The 17592-nt window shown below is 45.7% G+C and overlaps 1 protein-coding gene across 1 annotated transcript in view; it reads right to left on the minus strand.

Moving 5' to 3' along the window:
- SH3BP5 (SH3 domain binding protein 5) overlaps positions 1 to 17592 on the minus strand; it is a gene marked incomplete at its 5' end in the record, with an annotated part of 55188 nt that overhangs the window by 24640 nt on the left and 12956 nt on the right. Inside the window, one exon of the mRNA XM_035129931.2 lies at positions 13353 to 13481. Coding sequence (XP_034985822.2) covers positions 13353 to 13481 — 129 coding nt within the window. The remainder of the gene's footprint in view (positions 1 to 13352; positions 13482 to 17592) is intronic.

A 17592-nucleotide genomic window follows, 5' to 3' on the forward strand; every position in this document is an offset into this window, starting at 1 on the left:
ACTTAAGATGGGAGGGACTTCCCTGTATCCCTCGTCCCTCACAGATACTAACTAGGAAAATAATTAACACCTCCTGGCCGGACTGTCAGAAGAAAACACATTATGCTGGAGTTTGTCAAGGCCATGAGCTCACTTACATTGCCAAGCCCTGTTGCTATGTTACGAAGGAGCGATGTTAGATGTTGCTATGTTAGAGCGAAGGAGACCTTATTTTAAAACACGGATCTTCACTCATCAGTCATTAGTGATTCGGTGCTTCTTATTTCCCCCTTTTAAGATCTTCTTACTCTCTTATCTACACACATTATCAACCATTTGCAGAAATGCAAGAACCCACACAATAACTGAGCGCTGCTACAATTACACCAGCTGGCATGGTCCTTGTTAGGGGGCAGACCCAGATTTCGTATGCCAGGCTCCAGATTTCCAGCCACCTTTTCTCCGTCCCCCCTTTACACCCACCCCAATTTTTGCTCACAAGGCAGTTGGACCCACTGCTATGTCACCATCAGGGCCGGCCCTAAGGCAAGGCTGGGTAGCGCAATGCGCCAGGGCGCTGGGCCACCATGGGCGCAGAAGGGGCGCTGAACATTGTCAGCCGCGTCCCTCCTGCCCACACAGCTCACTGAATGAGCTCAGGCCACTCAGGGGTCTCAGTCTAACATACCTTGAATGTTATAAGAGCAGGAGGTGGAGAATCAAGAATAAAATCATTGAGCTTCTTGGAGGAAAGGTGGGGTATTAATGTCACAGTTAAAAAACGCCTGACCTTTACCAAATATAGAGCCCAGCAATAAAAGAGGAGTCTTACCCAGGGTTCAAAATTAGCAGGGCGCCAGGCGCATTTTGTGCCAAAAGATTCTCCATTTGCGAGTACCTCAAAAAGTCTGGGCACCATTTTCTCCCGCCTGGCTGATACTCAAGGATTACTGAAATGTTTGTGCTTTGAAGCCGTGAAGTATACGTTCAGGATAGACAATATGTTAAGGAGTTTAACAATAAAGAGTAGAGTGCTTTGAAAAATGAAGTATGGTACCGATATTTTTATTGTAAACATCAAATTAAACGTGTATTAACAATTTCTGCTAAAAACGTGATGTTAACAATGTGTCGCTTATGTTAATTGCGTATTAATTCATGCTTATCAAAATAATAAATAAAAAAGTGTTGTTGAGCGCCCCACAGGGGCGACTAGACATTCTGTTTTGGCACCCACAACCCAAGTCCCAGAAACCATTTGGCTCCTAGCTTTTCCATCCAAGTTTCTGACACTGGTCGGACCCCGGGAAAGCATGACTGGGACACACGCCAAAGGACTCAAGAGTTCTACTGGATAACAGCGTAAAATGATTTCTGAAATCATTTTCATAAATTGAAAATGACCCCACAGTTTGTGCTTTGGCACAGAACAATCAAGGTCATTTTCAAGTCTACTAACAGCAGAATCATACGGAAGACTTTGAAGCCAATGCCATTCTAGTGTGGGTGGTCAACATGCGGAAACCTGCTTTCCTTTCTCCTGCCACCTTTTTCTCAAAGATAAACAACTAGAAATGTGACCCTAAAACATTTCCGGGTGTGTGTATGTGTGTGTGTGCCTATGTGTGTGGAAATCACTTGAAATGACAAAGAGAACTTCCATTATTCGCACACACAAAGACCACAAGCAACAGCCCAACAAAGGATGACTTTATAAGAAGCCTTTCTCTCCCTCTCTCTATTATGGTTCAAGCAAGATACAGTTCGTTCATTGTACCAGGATGCAAAATACAAGCCATGCCCCCCCTCCCCAAAAAAGTAGCAAGCTCCTTCCTTCCTTCCTTCCATCATCCTCATAGCTAGCATTGAGAACTGTCAAACCAGCATCTTCCCAAGAAATCTTTGTGGCACTTCCGCAGAAACTATTTCAACATCTAAGTGACAAAGGAAGCCAAGAGAAGTAAGTCAGTAAATCAGAATTCAGAGAGCCTTAACCATATCTCAGTCTATGGTTCTAGTTACAGGTAGGTAGCCGTGTTGGTCTGACTCGAAGCAAAATAAAAAAAATCCTTCAGTAGCACCTTAAAGACCAACTAAGTTTTTATTTTGGTATGAGCTTTCGTGTGCATGCACACTTCTTCAGATACATTTGAAACAGAAGAGTCAGGCCCTTATGTATATACAGAGGGTGGTGGGTGTGGGTGGGAATGGGTGATGGGTGATGGGCTGATGGGAGTGGGTAGATGGCTGTTAACGACTGCTGATGACTGCAATTGGTCCTGCGGGGGAAAAGCAAGGGCTGAGGCGCTAAAGAAAGCTTGATCATGCATAATGAGATAAGAATCCAATGTCTTTGTTCATCCCAGGTGGCTCCATGGTTTTAAGCTTGCTAATGAGTTCCAATTCAGCAACTTCTCTTTCCAGTCTGTTCCTGAAATTTTTCTGTAATAAAACAGCTGCTTTGAGAACTTGTATAGAATGTCCTGGGAGATTGAAGTGTTCTGCTACTGGTTTCTCTGTCTTGTGGTTCCTGATGTCAGATTTATGTCCATTTATCCTTTGGCGTAGGGTTTGGCCTGTTTGTCCAGGTCTTCTATAAACAGAAAAGGGGGCAGGAGACCCTTGCTTACCAGTGGTCAGGGATGATGGGAATTGTAGGCCAAAACATCTGGAGGGCCGCAGTTTGGGGGTGCCTGCTCTAGAGCAGTGTTTCCCAACTGGGGGCCATATGGGGGCCCCCAGGATATTCCAAGGGGGCCACAGGTGAAAATTGTGTAAATGGGGGTTCACACCACAAGGCTAGGGGGCCACAGAGGGAAGTGAGAAGAAAAAAAAACTTTTAAAAACCCTGAGTGGCTGGCTATCTGCTTGGCCAATCACAAGCGGTTAAGGCGGTTACACACAAGGAACTAGTGTTCCTTTTTGTGAAATGCATTTTCCTGGAGCAGTACTGGTTTGTTCCCGGCGGGAGAGGCCGATCACCGAGGCTCCCATTTTGACCAGTAGAGCCAGCGAGCCAGAAACAACCCCCCTCCAGGTCAGTTAAGTGGGGTGGTGGGGTGGCAATGGGTAGGGCTGGGCGAGCCGGAGCTGCTTGTTGCTACTGCCAGTGCTGGGCCCGGTGGCAGCCTGGGCCTGACTCTGCACGGTGCAGGCTGCAATCCACCCCAGCGCCTAGTGGATCAGGGCCTTCAGATGTTGCCAAGGGGCGCTCTGCCCGTCAGCAGCATCAGCCAGGCTCTGCAAGACATGGGGTGAAATCCACCCCAGAGCCTAGCCGAGCAGGGTCGTCTGGTGCTGCTGACTTGCACCTAGTAAATAACTAAGTGTCTACTCAGAAGAAAGTCGCAATGAGTTCAGTGGGCCTTACGCCCAGGTAAGGACAGATTGTGAAGCTGAGGCTCCAATATTTTGGCCACCTTATGAGAAGAGAAGACTCCCTGGAAAAGACCCTGATGTTGGGAAAGATCTCGGGCACAAGGAGAAGGGGACGACAGAGGACGAGTTGGCTGGACAGTGTTCTCGAAGCAACCAACATGAGTTTGACCAAACTGCGGGAGGCAGTGGAAGACAGGAGTGTCTGGCGTGCTCTGGTCCATGGGGTCACAAAGAGTCGGACACGACTAAACAACTAAACAACAACAACTCCCAGGTAAGGGGGGGGGCACTACAGTCATACCTCGGTTTAAGCACACCTCGGTTTGAGTACTTTCAGTTTAAGTACTCCGCGGACCAGTCTGGAATGGATTTATCCACTTTCCATTACTTTCAATGGGAAAGTTCGCTTCAGGTTAAGTACGCTTCAGGTTAAGTACAGACTTCCGGAACCAATTGTGTTTGTAAACCGAGGTACCACTGTATAGTGTTTTATCTAGGCAGCCAGGGCTCCTCTGAATGACGAGATCTTTTTGCAGCAGGTCAGCGAGGACCGCTTGCTTTTTTAAAATTCTCCCACATAAACAGAACTCCCTGTGTGCCTTTTGGGCCGTATCTGTAGGTTTGCCCCTCTGTGTCAAATAACTGGGGTTAATGAAGTAATGAAGTGTTTAATTTTTATAATACATGGAAGATGGATTTCCCTTGGGAGGTTCTGAACTCTCCATTCCTTGGAGAGTGTCTAAGCAGAGGTTGGGTGGCAGCTCCCCCCCCCCCCGGCTGCACCCATGGGGAGCACAGGAAGGAAACAAGGTCAGAAGGGGGCCACGGGTGGAAAAAAAAGTTTGGGAAACACTGCTATAGAGACTCTTGCAAGATCTCGCAGGGCCGCCAAGAGATCCCACAAGCTCTAAGGTGGCCCCGATCTTACAAGAGGGGACGGATCCAGGGATTGTTCCGACTGCGCGGTTTTGCCTTCATACGCAAGCATTGGAAATGCAACTGTCACATAAATTACGATCTCCCTTTACATGCAAAGTATCCTAAAAGCCGCAGAAGAAATGTGTCTTTTGGAAAACGCGATATAATATTATTCATCTCAAAACACTTAAAGCGCATTTTGATATTTTTTTTTTTAAAAAAAGTTAAAGCCACTCTGTCACAACAGAATAGCGGAAGCCTAACTTATCCAAACCGAACAGCCACGCCAGAGCTGAAATTGCCCAAGACAGCCTTTCCCACAAACAAGAGTTCATAGGTTACTTATGCAAGCCTTATCACAACTGACAGCAGGCAAAGGCTATCCGCTTTAAAGCCGCAGGCCAGGAAGGAATATTTTAAGTTCCAGCAGACAACATAGCGCACATTAATCATTTCTGTGGCAAAAGCTCTGCCTTATCAACATGACCCCCATCTGCAGAAATAGGCATTTGGACTCTCCCCCGCGCACAAAAAAGAAATATTTGTGTTAAATTATCTTTACAGCGCTTTTACTCTCTCAACACACACACACTGCAAAAAAAGCGGGAATATGTTACGTGCTTCACATTACTGGCAGATGCACAGAGACTGTGTCAGGCTTAAAGGTCCACCCTGGCTATTTTTCTAGAAAAAGAGGTGTTGGAACTCACCAGGAACGCCTCCTCTTATAATGGCAATGGCACCCACCAATGGAGTTCCGGAATGTTCCAGTTGAAAAAAAAGCCCTGATTCCACTTATGAAACATTCACATTTGGAGATCCAATCACAAACATGGGGGGAAAGGCAGGCTCTTCAAAGATGAATGAGAAACCACACTTGCAATAGAGGGAGAGGGATATGGGGAACAGAATTCAGGGCCCATGAATCAGACCGTTATATAACTAGATTATTGGACTATGGGCTGGGCAATGTAGCGGTTTCCAGACCATATTGCGATATTGGTTTCATAGTTTTTGACCTGGCACTATATTGTGAATCATGATGTGTGTGTGGGCTCGCACTGTGCAAAATTCATGGCGCAGGAAAAAAAGTGAAGCTAGCAATGTTTAGCTGGTGATGCATCACAAAACTGAAAACCAACTCTATCCTTATTTCAAATCACCCAGCCCTCCCATTCGCCTCTACATAGTTCCATCTGTATTTCAGACATTGTGATAAATCATTATATATCACAATGTTTAGCTGATGATATATTGTGACGTTGAAAACCAGATAATTGCCCAGCCCTATCTTGGACACAGGGTCAAAATGAAAGTTACCGTATCCTGGGGACCAGAACTAAAAAAAAAAAGGTTTCTTATGTTACCCAGATCCATTCTGAATGCATAGCTGTCAACCCTCCCGTTTTTTGCCGGAAACCCCCTTATTTCAATCCATTTCCCGCTTCTATCCCGGATTGTAGATACCCCGTAAATTTCCCGGATTTCAAAGCAGCTCCTCTCCCTCCCTGCTGGCCAGGGAGGCTCCACTCGCCCCCCCCCCTCGAGCGAGCAGCCAATCGCCACCCAGTAAAACGCCTCGCTCGGCAGCTGGCTGCTCACTCACTTGCTGAGTGCTGCTGGAAATCGCCTCTGCGCATGCCCGGGCATGTGCAGAACCGATTTCTGGTGCCGCTCTGCTCATGTCTGGGCACCGGAAATTGCTTTTGCGCATGTCCAGACATACGCAGAAGCGATTTCCAGTGCCTAGACATGCAGACATGGGCAGCCCAGCACCGGAAGTTGCTTCTGTGCATGTCTGGACATGCGCAGAACCGATTTCCGGTGCCGCGCCGCTGGGTGAGGCTGCTGATCCCTTATTTTCCAATCCATAAGTTGACAGCTACGTCTGAATGTCTAGCAGCCCACATTCTTATGCACAAGTTGTGCCATGTGGTCATTTCCATTACACATGGCCTGCAATCCTAGCTTATGGATGAAAGAATCCCAAACTTATCTTCATACAATAGGAGGGCAGGTAGGCAACCTTACAGCTGTAGAATTAGATGCAGTTAAGCACAGCTCCCCCCTTCTTCTTCTTTTATTTATTTACAGAAATGCCTAAAGGTGAATATCGCAGATTAACAACAAATGTGTATTTTTTTTAAAGACTTTTGTTAAAAGAAACTAACTGCTGCACTTTTTATTGGGATCTGTAATTTTGCTTGGCTGAATAATGGCAGAAAGAGAAGCCAGATGCTCAGAGTTAATAGATGCCAGATCAGTAATCAAAACCTTCCTTAGCCATTCAGCCCAACCTGCTACTCATTATTGAATGTCTATTTGCCAGATGCCCTGTGTTTTCAATGGACGACACATTTTTCACCCCCATCATAGCATTCTAGTTCCAAAACATTTAGTACTTTTGTTAACACTCCAATATTATTGAACTTCGGTTCAATAAGAACCCCAGTAATACATTTATATTCAAATGTGATGCATTTGGGATTGTATCTTCAGTTAGCTTTTTAACCATCACCGTCAATGTTATTTGTAGTTAAATTTAGCATTGACACAGCATGAGAGCATTTTACTTAGCTAATGCTCTCAGTACAGAACTCTTTACAACAGCCCTGTAAAATAGCCTGTATTGCCATCCCCTTATTGCGGATGGAGAGCACTGAGGCAGGGAGAAGAGATACCTATTTGTACATTAAATGAGGCTCAGGGTAAAAGTAAAATTAGAGCCGTGGATTTCCTCCTTCACAGTTTATCAACTCTCCTAAATGCATGTTTTTGGAAGTAAATTCCACTGAAATACACAGGATGCAGGTAAATTTGCACAGGTTGGTAGATGTCATTTAACATAAGTCAATTTCACAGTAACATTTGGCATTCAATAAACGTCATTTATATCCAAGGGAATGACGAGTTGTTTAGCAGATGCAAAAAATGTCACATCAGTTAACCAGATTTACAAAAAGAAAAACACGCACAGATAAATAAATTTTAGAAAGGGACAAGATTAGATGCAGAGCTGAGCTCAGTGGCGGCACTGGTGAAGGAATTAAGGACATTCCGGGATCAAATCAGATGCCAGGGTGGCTTTCATAATTCTGAGACTGTCCCTGGAAAATAGGGACACTTGGAGGGTCTGCGTGTGCAATTTACATGGCTGTTCCAAACCCCATACTGTAGATCCAGAGATCTATGCTGCCTCTAAAACTCATGGAAATTTCAAAGTTATTTTGTGCAGCAAACATGTGCAGAACAGTTCCCACATGTTGCAATCTGCTTGCCAGGAAGTCAAAGGTAAAGGTAAAGAAAGGGACCCCTGACCATTAGGTCCAGTCATGACCGACTCTGGGGTTGTGGCGCTCATCTCGCTCTATTGGCCGAGGGAGCCCGGCGTACAGCTTCCAGGTCATGTGGCCAGCATGACTAAGCCGCTTCTGGCGAACCAGAGCAGCACACGGAAACGCTGTTTACCTTCCCGTTGTAGCGGTACCTATTTATCTACTTGCACTTTGACGTGCTTTCGAACTGCTAGGTTGGCAGGAGCTGGGTCCGAGCAACAGGAGCTCACCCCGTCACAGGGATTCAAACCGCCAACCTTCTGATCAGCAAGCCCTAGGCTCTGTGGTTTAACCCACAGCGCCACCTGCATCCCAGGAAGTCCCAGGAAGTCAAACTGTGGCCCTTACTTCAAAGTACAGTGGTACCTTGGTTTGCAACCGTTTTGGATTACCACCATTTTGGATTACAACCATGTCAAACCGGAAATGCATGTCCCTTTTTTTGGATTACAACCCTTTTTTTCCTTTTCTTTTTTTGAGGCCCCATTGGCAAAAGCGCGCCTTGGGTTACAACCCGTTTTGGTTTACAACCGGACCTCCGGAATGGATTATGGCTGTAAACCAAGGTACCACTGTAAACCTGTTTAAAAAGGTAAAGATAAAGGACCGCTGACAGTTAAGTCCAGTCGCGAACTTCTCTGGGGTTGCGGACTCATCTCGGTTTACTGGCCGAGGGAGCCGATGTTTGTCCACAGACAGTTTTTCCAGGTCATGTGGCCAGCATGACTAAGCCGCTTCTGGCGAAACCAGAGCAGCGCACAGAAACACTGTTTACCTTGGGCAAAAGCCTGTTTAGGGCAGTGTGGTTTCTTTAACAGCCAGAGAGCAACAGTGTGATCATTTTCATCCCTAGCAGCGAGCGGCTTATGCAGAACAGCTCACAGCCTGCGATAGCAAACCTGCAAGAGGCTGAAATAAAAAAAATAAAAAATCATACCCACGCTTTGGCAACTTTACAAATCACTCCAGTGGCTGGTGTGAAATATTTCCGTTACCAAACCGAGGACGACATCCTGCCTTAGAAAAGCAACGCCACTTCTCTGGTTGCTAAATTCCAGAGTTTGGGGACAGGAAATCCTTTCGCTTCCTCCTGCAGCTTTTTAAAAGCAGGTCATGCTTCCATTCTTCCTAGAATTCAACACTGCACATAAATCCAATTAAACCCAGTCACCCAAACAGTCTCCCCAGGCGGATATGGTTTCAAAAACAAGGCAAAGGGCCTGGTTTTGTCTCATGCCTGCATCCTCCACATGAGTCTATCCTGTCAGTTGAAGTGACATCCAGCCTACACTTCCATGCGAATCAATCTAGAACTTTATTAACTGTGGCTCAAGTAGTAGAGAACACGCCTTCCATGTGCAAAGTCCCAGGTTCAAGCCCCGGCCTCTCCCAAGTTTGCTTTTAATCTGCCCTTTAGTCCATAGGTCAATCAACTAGTTTTAGTTAATTAATTAGCAATGTGAGCTGAAATTTCTCCAACTAATTGAACTAACTGACAGGCTTGCTCCTAACTTTCTGTTCCTTCTTCATTATATATATCTATTACTGAATCATCACAATGCCCCTTTGCAGCAGATACCCGGTATCAAAGCGAGCTCTCTTGTGCAAGTTTGATGTCACGCTCCCACAGCTTACTCAAGAGGGTGAAAGCAGGAGGGCACCCGAGATTTAATGATGTTTCTCAACGAAAATGAAGTAATCTCGGAGGGGAAAGGTCGCAATGAAGTGCAGGCCCTACAGGGCTAATAAATCACACAAGGTCATGGGAGCGAAAGGGTCAAGACCTGCACTGCAAGCTTCCAGGGGGCTCTGCATCACAGACGACGTTAGAAGAAGAAGCAGCAGCAGCAAGGGATTGAAGAAACAAGCCTGGTTCTCTCTCACATTGGCAATAGTTGCAGAGACACCTCTCGAATTTAATATATACCGTATTTTTCAGTGTATAAGACGATGCTTTTTTGCTTTAAAAAAAAGAGGCAAAAATTGAGTGTCGTCTTATACAAGTATAGTGAATGCAGGGGGGGCATGCGATCAATGGCAGCAGCAAGCAGGAGATTGGCAGTAGCGATTGGGTGTGTGATTGGCGGCTGCGGCAAGGCCTGCTGGCAATTGTCTGTGGTAATTGGCAGCTGTGGCGAGGCGGGCAGGCGATTGGCGGCTACAGCAAGTGGGCTGTTGGTGGCGGCTGCAGCGAGGTGTACGATCGGCAGTGGCTGTGGCAAGCGATCAGCAGTGGCGGGCAGGCGGGTGAGCGATTGGCGGAAGTGACCTCCCCCACCCACCCCACCCCAGAAGTTAAACAACATAATTTCTTAATTTTGGGTTAAAAAAAATAGGGGGCATCTTATACATGGAAAATTACAGTGTGCATGTGTGTGTGTGCGCGCGCAACAATGCAAGAAGTTGCGCTTATAGTGTTATTATATTATTATTATTATTATTATTAAACATTTTCAACCATTATATGTACTTCACAGCAGAGCCGCTTTGCTACACCACCTTCCAGTGGATGTTGATCTTCCTATAGAAACACAGAAATATTTTCAATCTCTAAGATTCTCTCTTCTGGACAAAGAAAGAAACTTCATCCTCAAATTACCAACGATTACCAAGCACGACTGCGCCAGCAGAAGAGGCCAGCCAGTTATTGTGCTGAACTGTGCCAGCTCTTTCGCTTGTCACCAAGTCCATGGCGGCCGGCCAAACATAAATCCAACTCTGCCCCATTTTCACAGACATAGAATTTTTGTTCCCGAAACTCATTCTTCCTTGGAGCTCTTGCCAAGAAGCATTTTTGCAAGATGGGGCAAATCTGTAGTCGCTTAATTTACCACAAGTCCCAAAAAAGCAAAAAGTGAAATTGTAATGGCTCTGAAGATGGCACTGGTGATTCAAACGATTGACTGACTTAGGACACATTCACACCATATGTTTAAAGCAAATGACTTCCTCCAAAGGAATCCTGGGAACTGTAGTTTACCCCTTGCAAACCTACAATTCCCAGCACTCTTAACACACTACAGAGTTCCCAGGATTATGGGCGAGCCACCTGCTTTAAATGCATGGTGTGGATGTAACTTTAGACCGGATCTGCTTTTAACATGTGGGTTTTTTGTTAAGAAAAGTTTTTAAAATCAGAGCTGGAATCACTTTTGAATGTAATCAGAATTTCTGGTTTTTCAGGACACCCAACAGATGTTCTGTTGTGTTCAGCTATCTATGTGTGGGGAGGGGCTTCTTATGAACACGAGTGTTGGATGTAGAATCATAGAACAATTTCAATTTCTACACTTAGAATCATAGAATTGTAGGGATTCCCCAAGGACCATCTAGTCCAATCCCCTGGAATGCAGGAATCTCAGCTGAAGCATCCGTGGACAGATGGTCATCCAACCTCTGCTTAGAAGCCTTCAAGCTAGGGAACCCACAACTTCCCGAGGGAGACAGTTCCACTGTCAAACAGCTCTTACTGTCAGAAAGTTCTTCCTGGTGTCTAGTCAGAATCTCCTTGCTTGTAATTTTAATTGTGTACGATTCTGCTCCATACCCTTCTCCACGCAGTCACATAACATCCAAAAAGTGTAACGAAGTCAAAGAGAGTGTGTGTGTGTGTGTGTGTGTGAGAGAGAGAGAGACATGGAACAATGTGCTGTGTTCTAAACCAGTGTTTCCCAACCTTGTGCCTCCAGCTGTTTTCGGACTACAATTCCCATCATTCCTGACCACTGGTCTTGCTAGCTAGGGATGATGGGAGTTGTAGTCCCAAAACAGCTGGAGGCACAAGGTTGGGAAACACTGTTCTAAACCACTGAGCCTCTTGGGCTTGCCAATCGGAAGGTCGGCAGTTCGAATTCCCGCAACAGGGTGAGCTCCCGTTGCTCGGTCCCAGCTCCTGCCAACCTAGCAGTTCGAAACCGGCGTTCCTTGCACTGCTCTGGTTCACCAGAAGCGGCTTAGTCATGCTGGCCACATGACCCGGAAGCTGTACGCCGGCTCCCTCGGCCAGTGAAGCAAGATGAGCGCCGCAACCCCAAAGTTGTCCGTGACTGGACCCAACTGTCAGGGGTCCCTTTACCTTTATGTTTGGGTTGGCAACGAGCCTAATGACTTTCCAGACGCTGATCCTTTAAACTAGGGCCACAAACAAGCATGAAAAGCGATTTATAAGCTGGTAACAAGATGACTTTGAGGGGCTCCCACCCAATTTCGCCGTGTCTCAGACTGCTCACCACTACAAGCCCAGATCCCAACTCACCTTCCCATTACAGTACTAATAATCAAGGCTTAGATTCCATTCTGACGCAGCCACCTGACTGCTTCATCACTCGCAGCTCCTAAGAGAAATGAGCACACATTGCAAATAATTCCAGAATGTGGGGTCATGAGAGCTGGCCCCATGTCTCACAAAAATGAAAGGCCTGAGGATGGAGTGGTTGTTTCCTAATCATTACAGGAGAACAAACCGACGGCATTAACTACAATTGCACCACTGAATATCATTGTTCCATGCAATGCACCATTGAGTCTAGCCATACTGCCTGCAGGTCATTAAATCACAACTGGATCAAGGGGGGTATGGTAAAAAAAAAGAAAGCCATCTCAGTCACTATTGTCATATTTAAAAACAGTCATCTCATCACAATATGATGAACACTAAGCGGCCACACAGCCAAGTCCAGTCACAACTGTTTTCACACCCTAACCCACAAACAGTCACTTTCAAGCAATGCCATCAGAATTTTCTGTTCTCCTTTTTGGTTCAAAACTGCAGAAAGAGAAGGTGCGAGAGAGAAACTCCTCCATATTTCAGCTTGCCATCAGTTCCCATAACAACCCCCAAAGCCCGTGAGTAAGCAATGCCCAAACGCCTTCAAATTACAACACACCCACATGCTTTTTTTAAAATCGATTTACAATTTGAGCTTTTGAGCATCCGGGATTTTAAAAAATCAGAACAAAGAGATGGAAATCCCGAGACCAATAATTAGTTGTGTTCTGACGCAATTGCAACTGCTGGGAATCACAGAAACGCAGATAGGTTTGGGGAAGGATCTGACAGATCATTATTATTATTAGTAGGGACGGGGAAAGAGAACAGAGCAAGTCCTTTCAGAGCTTACTTGCGCGTGGGTGATATTTACAAGCAGCCGGAGAGGGTACAGAGGGAGAAAAGCCGTGTCATCGGTCCCGCGACCATTGCGCACAGTTGAAATAATTACAATGACATTCGTCAAATGCTTACACATTGCATAATATAAACAAGCATCTTTGTACAGTGGTACCTTGGTTCTCGAACTTAATCCGTTCCGGGAGTCACGAAACCGTTCAAAAACCATACCCCTAAACATTTTGTGAATCTTTGTACTTTTGTCAATTTACTGTATTTATTTCCCCCGATCTGAACTATAAAACGGTGGTTTTCTTGAGTCAAAATGAGAGTATCCCTAAACATTTTTTAAAGAAAAAAGCAGTGGTTTTATCTACGTACAATGGTACCTTGGTTCTCAAAGATCCTAGCTTTTCGTTCTCTCCAAACCGGGGAATTCTGGCTTCACAAACCGAGAGAATAAGCCAAGACCACACCCTTAATACAAGCCAGGACCAAAGCCAGTGCAGAACAATTGCAGTATATGAACAATCGCAGAATATGAAGCTGCCAACCATGATCCAAAGCAGGCTAAAGTGTACTCTGCGGCCAGAGTTACACCCTCCCCGCATAATAGGGAAGGCTTTTCGGCTTACCTGTCTGGCAACCCTCCGAGCTTCCCAGTAGGGTTTCGAGTCTTCGACAGCTTTCCCAATCTTCTTCACTAGCTCATCGAGTTTTATCGTAGCCTCAACCAGGATGGAGCGGAATTTCTGGCGCGCATCCTGCAACAGCGAAGGGAAGCAAAAAGGTGTCACTAGACGATTCTCGTTGTTGTAATTCACTAAGTCTGCCCATCCTGAACAACATGGAGGAACCTTGAGGATCACGGCTGTTGGAGTAAATAAGAAAATGTGTGCTGCTCAACCTTCTGGAGAGTAGAGATCATTGCGACAGTGAAAGGCTTAGATAAATGTCCAATATGTGCACATAATATCCACCAACTTTTGCTGGCAATGCCAACTAGATTTGAACAGAGGTCAAACCCTCTCAAGTTTAAAAAATCCAACATGAATTTCTGTATTCCTCAAAAGAAACTAATGACTTTTGCAGGGTGGTTTTTTTCAACTTTTAGAAATTTCGGAGCGATTCTGGGGCCCCTTTCCCCCTTGGCACTAACTGATTATGTCCTTTCAGCTGTGACAGTATTTGTAATATTTGTTTGGGGACTATTAGTTTCGTAACGAAAAAAGAAGACATTTTAAAAAACTGTGACAATCTATATATTGCAATTTGATCGAGTTACCTTCCCTGGAATGCAATCTGGGCTTATTTGTATATAATTTTTAAATTAAATTTTCTAAATTACATTTCAGAATATTCATTTAAACAAATTTAAATCAATGGCTTCCCTTCTTCTCTTTCGGTGGTTCATTTTGCATAGCCTACGTCCCTGCATATTTTACATAAACTAAACCATTCAGTGATCCATTGTTACATCCATCAAAACTTATTTACACTGTTGAATTTATCTTAATGCTACCAGTGTTTTTAAATGAACAACAATCTAGGTTTAAAGTGTATTGCCTCGGTGTAATGTTTCCTAAACACAAGACAGATTGGACTGCAACAACCTGCTGTTCCTATATGCCTATTTGGTGGCATTTTATACCATTACAAGTTAATACGCGATTGTTGGCCTTGCCCAATATCTCACTAGCTGCCATACCAACTCAACCGCCAAGCAGAATGTTGTTTGTAGCTTCCTCAATCAGCCAGTGTGGTGCAGTTGCTGGGTGACCTTGGGCTAGTCACACTTCTCTGAAGTCTCTCAGCCCCACTCACCTCACAGAGTGTTTGTTGTGGGAGAGGAAGGGAAAGGAGAATGTTAGCCGCTTTGAGACTCCTTCGGGTAGTGATAAAGCGGGATATCGAATCCAAACTCTTCTTCTTCTTCTCACCACCTCAAGGGGGAGGCTCCTGCCCGTTGGGGGGTGGGATCCTGGCCATCTGCTCCAAAGTCTGGCTGGGATGGCACTGCTGATGTCACAATACTCTTGTGATGTAGTCTAGTCTGCAACCAGGCAGGATGGCAACAAATGCAAGGTTGCCACTAGAAACAGGAGCCCAGTGCTTTGTGTGTATCCCTCCCAATACCTAGGGAAATCAGTGCTTGACTACATCATTCTCAAGTTCCCCATTCACTCCACCCAAAGTTTTGCCTGGCACAGGAAGGTGCTGGCTGCATGATTCATCGGGGAGCAGGAAGCTCAATTGTGTCAGTATGGTAGGAATGACTGGGCTGTTCATGACATGATCTGAATACGCTGCACCACTGCATGGCATAAGTGGTGAGGTTACAATAGTTATATACAGTCATACCTTGGGTTACAGCTGCTTCAGGCTGCGTCTTTTCTGGTTGTGCTCCGTGCCGAACGCGGAAGTACCGGAACGGGTTACTTCTGAGTTTCGGCGCATGCACAGAATCACTAAATTGCGCATAAGCGCCGAATCGCGGCCCGCACGTGCGCAGACGTGGGTTGCGAACACTGCGGGTTGCGAACGTGCCTCCCGCACGAATCACGTTCGCAACCCGAGCGTCCACTGTACTATGTACTTACTATCTACCGTATCTATCTATCTAATTAGGACGGGGGTGGTGCTGTGGTCTAAACCACCGAGCCTCTTGGGCTTGCCGATCAGAAGGTCGGCGGTTCGAATCCCCATGACGGGGTGAGCTCCCATTGCTCTGTCCCAGCTCCTGCCAACCTAGCAGTTCAAAAGCACGTCAAAGTGCAAGTAGATAAATAGGTACTGCTGCAGCGGGAAGGTAAACGGCGTTTCCGTGCCCTCTGGCTTCCGTCACGGTGTCCCGTTGTGCCAGAAGCGGTTTAGCCATGCTGGCCACATGACCCAGAAAGCTGCCTGGGGACGAACGCCGGCCTGAAAGTGATGTGATCACCGCAACCCCATAGTTGCCTTGGCCTGGACTTAACCATCCAGGGATCGTTTACGTTTACCTTTTACTACGGTATGTATTTGTTAGCAACATCTTTCCATAATCTGTGTTATAAATACCAGTAAAGAAGTTCCGACTGACACAGGTGGCAAAGTAGGGGACCCCAGAAAACTCTCTCCAATGGCATCATCCACTAAGCGGCATGGAGCTGTGGCCTATCTAACTCCTGTTTTGAAAAGCAACCATTTCTTCTGAGGGATAGCTCAGTCGACAGAGCTTTTAGACTCAGGGCCGTGGGTTCGAGCCCCACATTGGGCAAAAGATTCCTGCATTGCAGGGGGTTGGAATGGATTACCCTTGTGGCCCCTTCCAACTCTACGATTCCTTGCGAGGATTAACACACACACACAAACACACACACAGCCTAACATCCCAACAGCAAGCCAGAAAAAGGATGATAATTAGCAACACAAGGTTTCATTTACCGGTGAAGCAAACGTTTTAATTATAACCGACGTCTCTAAAAGCTTATTTCTGACTCTCTTTAAGAACTATGTGCTAGGATGACATCAGCTTTTATAATTGAGCAGCTGCAAAAATAGGACAGGAAAACAAGACAAGAGGACCATAATATGTACTTTCTGGAGCGTTGGTGGCTGGGCATAACCCTACTGTGAGCAGTTTAATCCTGTTAAATAAAGATGGGGCTTTCTGTGAAATTAAAGACTTGGGCGTATTACAAGCACTTTCGTTTTTCAGTCATTTCAAGTACTGGTCTGTATTTAATATACGTCAATAGACAAGGACAAATAAAACCTGCTCTTTGGGGGGGGGATTTCTGAGCAGCAATTCCCTCCCCAGTATACCAGTATGACTTCCTCTCATGATGGATGTAACATGCTGTCTCAAGAAAGGTTAAACCAGACAGTTTTCAAGGCCCTTTTAAACCATACAGTGATTTAAGGCAACAACTACAAAAGCAAATGCTACAGCCACACACACACCTGCAGATATCCCAAAGTGAATTTGGAATCCCAGGCCTGAAAGTCAGACAAAGATGATTCTCCTGCCCTTCACAGGATTGACAGGTTTTCAGATACACAGCGCTCCATTCTCAGCTCTATGGCAGGCAAGCAGGGGGATGAAATTTATTCTCTTCCCAGGGTTCATATAGCGCAGAGGCTGCATTATCCTCTTGACAACCCACTAGGCAGGGATTGGGATTCCGTTGACAGCCCATTTACCCCAGTAGAAAGGAATAAATTGTTGACTGTAAGATATGCCAGCTTTGAAGCCGTGTAGGCTCTGGGCTTGCAACTGGCTTTATTAATCCAGCACTAAACATTTAAAAAGTCAGAGTAAGGCCAATATTCCTGCTTCAAGATGTCAGGCTTTGGGTCCCGTCCCCCCCCCAAAAAATAGGATCCATTCACACAACCCCTTTCCCAACAGTGCAACTGCACAGGGTAACTGATTCCCAGTGTATGATGAACTGGAAAAGCTCCGCTGACTGGGGCTGATGGGAGTTGTAGTCCAAAACATTTGGAAGGCATCAGATGTGTTCACGGACCCCTTTAAGGAGTATAATGGCTTTCTGCAGCTACACCTAGTCACTGCTGAACTTAGAAATGATCACGTCAAGTCTGCAAATAAACTCCAACTTCTCATTGGAGTCTCCCTTTGGAATTTTGGCTATCTTCATGTTAGAGACACTTCAGAGGGTCTGAAAATGCTCTCCCAGGGGCTTTTCTCAGTATTACCACTGAGAAATTTGAAATGCCACTGTCTGGTATACACTTGATTCTCCAGTGGTCTAGTCGAGGGCCATAGGGGCAATTGCCCCAGGCACAAAATTGCAATATTTCAACACCCGGTGCTGCCTCAATACGGCTCAGGGTGCCTCTGTCACTGGGCTCCATTGAAAACAGCTTCTCCAT

The sequence above is a fragment of the Zootoca vivipara genome, chromosome 12 (assembly GCF_963506605.1).
Source record: "Zootoca vivipara chromosome 12, rZooViv1.1, whole genome shotgun sequence".
Taxonomy (NCBI): domain Eukaryota; kingdom Metazoa; phylum Chordata; class Lepidosauria; order Squamata; family Lacertidae; genus Zootoca; species Zootoca vivipara.